This window comes from Trypanosoma theileri (assembly GCF_002087225.1).
Source record: "Trypanosoma theileri isolate Edinburgh chromosome Unknown TM35_Tth_2_V1, whole genome shotgun sequence".
In the NCBI taxonomy this organism is placed as follows: Eukaryota; Euglenozoa; class Kinetoplastea; order Trypanosomatida; family Trypanosomatidae; genus Trypanosoma; species Trypanosoma theileri.
The window spans coordinates 659637-666762 of record NW_021639844.1 but is presented as its reverse complement, the minus strand read 5'-3'; the positions used below and the strand labels follow the sequence as shown (position 1 = coordinate 666762).

Below are 7126 nucleotides of genomic sequence, written 5' to 3'. Positions count from 1 at the left end.
CTCCAATCGTATAAAATGGTGGTGTAAACCCAGTACACAGAAACAACATATTAATAATTACATTTCCCAACTGGTATCAGGATTAAGAGAAACAGCACCAAGACTCATTGTGATGTTTTGCTTTTTCTTTTTTTTCTTTTTCGTCCTCTTTATTTATTTATTTTTCTTTTTTTCCCGTTCTCCTAATAACGCTAGATATAAATATATTTTTTTTTTTATGTGAAGCATATCCATTAAATATATGTTTCCACACCCAATAGTTCACTCGATCACTACCTTTCTTTACTCACTACTTCCTCAATGTGTACGTATCTTCTTTATTATTCTTTGTTCTTTTTTTCTTCGTCTTCTTCTCTTTTGTTTCTTTTTTTTTTTCCTTGTTCTTTTCTTTTTTAATCACAAAGCCAATCAGCATCACCTGTACATATCTTTACTACTTTTTTTTTTTTTTTCCTTTTTCTCTTCTTTTCTTAGTATGGCCTTCCATTACCATACTGCTGTGGCATACCATAATTCCCTGGTGGGACTCCACCCATTGGCATCTGCATAGGCATTTGCATAGGGATTGGCCCTGGCATTTGCATAGGGATTGGATTTGTTGGTCCTGCCTGAATCATTAATGGATCATTGGCGTTTGTGTGGAGTGGACCCGCACGTTTGGCTGCCTCCTTTGCGGACTGCTGCGCATCTAACATGGACTTCTCAATACGAATGACCCGTGAGGTGTAGTCTTGAATAGATTGAATAAGGAATGGCATAGCAAGATCTGTGCGTTTCTTCATCCATGATTTCTCCAATACCACTTGAGGTGAAAGGAAGTCATAACATGTATAGAGGCAAGAGACAAAACACTCTGGGTGATCATCTACGAAAAAGTCAAGAAGATCCTCCACAAGATTTGGATCTGCACTTTCAGCAGCAGTTTCAATAGCATCTTGGAAAAGTTTATTCTCCTTTGCCACAGCAATAGCGTGAGAATAACGCTTATTACGACGGTGTAAAAAGAGAGCAATTTTACGGAACTCAAATAATTCCATCTTTTCCAAACGTGCACTTAATTCAGCAGAATCAAAATTATCATAATGTTCCACAGAATTTCTTAAGGCAACATAATCTTCTTCTTCTTCCATGTAAAGTTTATTCAATGCTTCATTTACTCGCCTAGAGTTTCGATCTTGTGTAGACTCAAGATATTGACGAATAAAGTGTACAGGTGCCAATTTAGTTACTTCTATAAGTACACGTTCAGGGTCTAATGTTTTAAACATACTGGAGAGGAAATCATTTAAAAGCTGCGGATGTGTTTGAAGATAAAATGTGATGGAATTATAAACTACATCACTAGCTCCAAGATGACTGACAACATCTTTAAATATTTCATGATCCCAAGCATCTGCATAGTGTTGCATCATAGTATTTGCAGCTGCAAGCCAATCCTCATTGTTTACATGTAATACTCGTAATACCAACCAATGATGATACTGTTCACATGCGGCAATCATTTTGTGTGTATTAATCTTCTTTGAATACATATTTACATGTTCCAATAATTTCTCCGGTTTGTATTTTGCCAGTAAAACTCCCATAACTGTGAAAATACCCATATGTGCACCTGGAGTAACAGATGCAGTCTTAAGAACAGTTAAAAGTTCTTCCCAAAGACCTCGTTCTTCATAACGATCCACAACATCTTGCATAAGTTCAGCTTGTAAAACAAGAGGAACTGCAGTCATATTAGCTAATTTAATTTCATTGGCGTCTAGACAAGCAATATTAACAGCTGTCCATGTTTTTCTTGATTGCGCCTTCTGAGCAGCTTCCACAGCGGCTTGTAAGTTATTCATTCGTATAAGTGTTAAAGCCAATTTAGGGAAATCAGAGGCTATGGTGTATAATACCCGGGCAGAATCATACAATCCATCCTCAAAACATTTATCCGCCACAGCCTGAATTTGTACATTATGAGTTTCCTTTAGGAATTCTTCAAGTTCTGCAAGTCTTCCAGTTTTCGCATACGTTAATACTAATGCGGTATCAATCTTATTATCCTTTGTTCGAGACTCCACACGAGCCATGGTAAGATATTTAATAAGATCACCAAATTGATTATTTCGTTCTGCAGCAGCGGTAACGGCTTCTACAAAATCTGGATTTTTTGCACGAATAAGAACTTCAATAGCTTCATGAACTTCATCTGCAGCAAGTAAATATTCTCCCAATACTGTCCAAACAGGAGCAATATCACACTTCTGTGCATAGGAACGACCACGAGAGATATCTTTTAAATCTCGTAAAAGTACCGTTGCAGCTTCTTTCTTCATCCCATGTTTATCATAAACCGTATAGGCTACTTCATGCATTTCAGCACCTGTAGCAATATTCGCAATCTCTTTGGCATCATAATTTTCTAAGGTTGTAACATATTCCATTACCTTATCTTTCCGTGCTCGAATAGCTGACATAATAAGAAGATTTTCAAGAAAACGATTTTTCCTAAAATGTCCTCGTACCACAATTTGATCTAGCATAGATGTTAACTCATGAGTCATCTCTGCATTCATAAAAGCTCTTACGGTTGTACTCACTTCTTCACTAACTTGAGACTCTGGTAGAGCAACTTGCTGTACGGCTTCTACAAGACGAGCACGATCACTTGTATCATTCTTTAATACAGAAGCCCATAACTCGAGATTTTGCTCTCGTACCAAATATCGAGCAAGTTGTTTCCACATTCCATTTTTGCTGGCAAGCTCCACCAATTCTTGACTGTGATGTCCTTTAGAGTAAGCAATATAGGATAAATTTGGATTTCGGTTTTCACAGTATTTACCAAGTTCCAAAGTATCATAGTATTCATTTTCTGTAAGAAATTTCTCTGCTCCATTATCGGTATCCACATATAATTTTCCAAGTGCATTATGAAGAGCCACATCTGTTTTCTTCTCAGCGAGGCGAGCTTCTAACCATCCTTGAATAAGACGTAAACGTCCACGTTCTTCTACCACTTGTACCAATTCCGCAATAGGACACATTGTACCTACAGCATTAAGAACTGATTTGATAAAATCTTCTCGAGCATTACAATCTATAAGGGCACCCACTACAGCTGGAGTTTTTCCTGGACTACGACGTTGAACATATTGCTCAATAAGACTCTCATTATCGGTTTCCATCAAGTAACGTACAAGTTCATCTATATAGTTGTGTTGATCACATACGTTAATAAGTGGCCATAGATCAGTTAATTTTTTATTTTTTAAATAATTCTTTGTACGTTCTGGATCATAACAAGGACTCTCACGAGTCATTCGTTCAAGTTCTTGTGCTTGACCAACTTCTGCTGCGGCTTCAATATAACGAAAATGAATTTCAGGATCTCGTGTGTACGGTACAATAGCACCAAGATAATAATATAAAATATCGTACATTTTACGTTCCAGAAATAGTTCAATAAGTTTATGAGCTCCAAGAGCATCACTATATCTTGTAGCTACTTGAACAATGACTTTAAAATTTTGTCGATGATTTTGCAGAAGATCCTCTAAACATTTCATACTATCCGATTGACTGAGTTTACCAAAGAATTCAATAAGCCACTCTGGATTAAAAGTTTGTGCATGAGAAAGACAACGACGAATATTTGAAAGATTATCAAGATCAGGATCTTCATTTTGTGCCGTTACATAACATTCAATCGCCCGTTGAGCTAATCCAGCTCGTTCACAAAGTGGAGCCAATTTCATACCATCATAATGAGTACAAACACCACGTGCAAATATTTTTTCAGCCACAGATGGATGAGAGTGCTTGAGATTAATTTCCAAAAGTTTGGTTTGAAGATCTCTTGTTGCTTCACTACTATCACCTCGTAGTACTTCAAGAATAAATTCTGTTGCTTGTTGAATAAGTTGAGCCGTTACAAACATATCTACAACCTCATTTGGATCCAATACAGGTTTATCACTGAGGTCACGATGAAGCATTAAGGCTAAACTCACAGCATTTTGTGGATTAACGCGAATAAAGTTGTTGAGAATTACACGCCAATCTGGTGAAAAATTTGCTCTTTTACAATATTCAACAGCTTTTTGAGTTTCATTCCTTTGAAGTAAAACATTAACAACTTTTGCATGAGCTTCTGCTTTGTGATATATTTTTATAGCAAGATCTGGTTCTGCTTGTGCCAAAAGATCTCCAAGTTCTTCACTTGGGGTCAATTTGTTATTATCATATTGTTGTTTAATATATGCAGCACCACCTTTTGGAACCACAGCACGTGCAAGTTCTATTGATTCATTCGCATTTAATGTGGTCTCGGCGAGAGCAATCTTGAAATAGGTTGAAATAGCAGGAGGTTGTCCACTCATTGGAGGAAGATGTACAAAACGTGCAAGTACTTCTGGAACACGTAAGGCGTTATTAGGAGCTCGTAAACACATACGAACGGCTTCTTCTATATTTCCCATACGAAGACTGTTTTCAAATTGTACTCGGTAAAGATCATCTACACCTCCCAAATTTGCTGAACCTGCGATACGTAATGCCAATTCTGTATTTCCCATTTGATTTTTAACAAATGGTATAATTCCATTATCATTAGGTGAGACATGAAAAACAGATCCTTGATTGTTAACACAAAGAAGTCCACCTGTTTTGGAATATGGGACACCACAAAACACGACATTTGGAGTTACTTGTTGAGCTTTTATTATAACTCCTGTAAATATATCCATTAATACGGCGTTACCACGGCTTGTCATGATGGTTAATAATTTATGTCGTGGTGAGACATTTAGAGCAACTGGAAAATCTCCTGTTGGAAGTGAAATGTCTACAATACGTCGTGTGAGTGTGAGATCTGTCTTTGTACCGGTAGGTAATTCCATCAACAATACCTTCCCTCCTTGTTGTGGATTAGTCCATGCCAAACACATTACATTACACATTCGTGGCTCTGTTGGTGTATTGGTGGAGATGAATGTACCGGCGTGTCCCTCAATGACCCGCCCGCTCCCATTCTCCACGCTGTACAACTGTGTCTTTCCCACCATTCCCTCCGCCACCCGCGCCACACCGGAGAGCATCAACCACTTCTGCTGCGCATCCACGCGGTAGTTGAGGATCTGCACGCCGGCGTCCATCTCCGGCAGCCGCTCAAACACCCGCACGGGCGCCGCATCCGCCGCGGTGTCGAGACTCCAGTGATACACCGCCGTCGCCGTCACGATGCCAACCGTGCGGTCATCCACCCAACGCCAAAAGACAACGTCCTCGTGAAAAACCACAACTTTCACCCGGCGGGCCGCGTCCACATCGAAGATCTGAAGATTACGTCCGCTGCGCAGGGCAAGGATCTTCGTACTGGGGTTCATAATCGCAGACTCCGCATCACGGATGTTGTTGCGGGTGCTCTCACGCTTCTCAAGGTCTACAATAACCAGCGACGTCTGTCCATCCGGCTGCACATCACGCACACACACGTACTTGTCACTCTCCATTGTCAGCGTCTTGAAGGAAATCGTCCCGGGACGAAGTCCGCCAGAGACGGAGTTCAGTTGGAACACCTCCCCAGTGGAAATAGGCGCGTCCATCTGTGAAACTGGTTTACTTCTTAACCTCGCAAATACGGTTATTCAACCTGGTCTTACTATTTTTTCTTTCTTTTTGTCTTCTCTTTTTTTCCTTTCTCGAACTTCTTTGTTTGTTTCCTTTCTTTTCTTTCTTTTTCCTCGGCGTGTCGTTGCTTTGGTCCTTTCCTCACTCTTTCTTCTTCTTCTTTAGCTATGTGTGCAACACTTTTTCTTTTTGTTTTTGCTGTGCTCAATCAGTTTGCCTTTTCACACGCAAATCAAAAGAGACACAAGCACAGACCGCAAGGCAAATACAAAGATCCTAATGTAATAATAGCACTCCTTGGTACTTTTTGCTGCTGAGTTTTCTTTCTATTTTTGTATACCCTCGTCCCGTGTTTTTTTTTTCTTTGTTTTCTTTGTTCAATTATATGCTGTTTAAAGTACACGAGTATGTAGAAACGTTTATAGAAAAAATAAAAGAGAGGAAAATAATTTGAGTTGAACATAATACAATTAAATGTAGAGATTCTACATCAGCAATTATTATATATATATATATATATATATATATATATATATATATATACATTTTGATCAATTGAACTATATGAACACGTGGAAAAAAAGAAAATCACGCGCAGACTCATCGTAAGACAGGTATATCAGGTTGAGCACCACTTCTTTATTCTACGGTTCTTCTTATCCATTCGCAAATAAAAGTAAAAGAGTGAGACTGAAAGCTTCTGTATGCATATATGTATGTATGTAAGTACACATGTGTGTTTGTTTGTTTGTATGTCTGTGTATGTACATGCTAAGGAAAGAGAAGAGACTCACAAAACAAGAAAAAGCAAACGTACACCACAATAATAAAAAGCACAGAGACTCCCCTACTACATACACATGTACACACACAGACCCAAGTACACACATAGGCACTAACTCGCATACAGAACTTTAATTTCCTTCCCGTTTTTTTTTTTTGTATTTAATACTCTTGAATAATAATGCTTTTGTCTCTGTCCTCTTTTCTTATTTATATTTCTTTTGCTGTTAAGCTCTCCCTCCAATCATCTCTTTTCTACCCCACCCCACAGATATATATATATATATATATATATATATTCTGCCTCTCGATTAACTGTACGAATAGTTATTTTTTCTTTTCTTTTCCCGTCACCATTTATTTGATTTTCAGGTGCTTGTCTCTTTTTTTTTTGTTGTTGTTATTGTTTAATTTCTATTTCTCCCCTTCCCTTTCTTTTCACGGATTCACCCTACTTCACCCACTCACATGAATACATGTGAATAATAATAATAATAATAATAATAATAATAATAATAATAATAATAAAACACCACTGAGATGCGAGTCGCTATGCAAGCTTATAATCGTACACGCAGCCATCACGGTGTACTCTATAGAAAGAAAGAGATCACGGTTTTTATGGGAGAAGTTAGAGGTGACATTCAATACAGGGAAAAGAAGGGAGAAAGATGTAAAGCGACACGGCCTAAATAAAATTTTTTTTTTCGTTTTTTTTTTTTTTTTT

The 7126-nt window shown here is 38.1% G+C and overlaps 1 protein-coding gene across 1 annotated transcript; it reads right to left on the bottom strand.

Moving 5' to 3' along the window:
* Nucleotides 1-470: 470 nt before the first annotated feature.
* On the bottom strand, nucleotides 471-5591 carry TM35_000023460 (putative clathrin heavy chain; the record flags this gene model as incomplete). The annotated part of the gene is made up of 1 exon (XM_029021664.1): nucleotides 471-5591. One exon carries the CDS (start codon nucleotides 5589-5591, stop codon nucleotides 471-473), a length of 5121 nt encoding a protein of 1706 aa, XP_028887086.1.
* Nucleotides 5592-7126: the final 1535 nt, after the last annotated feature.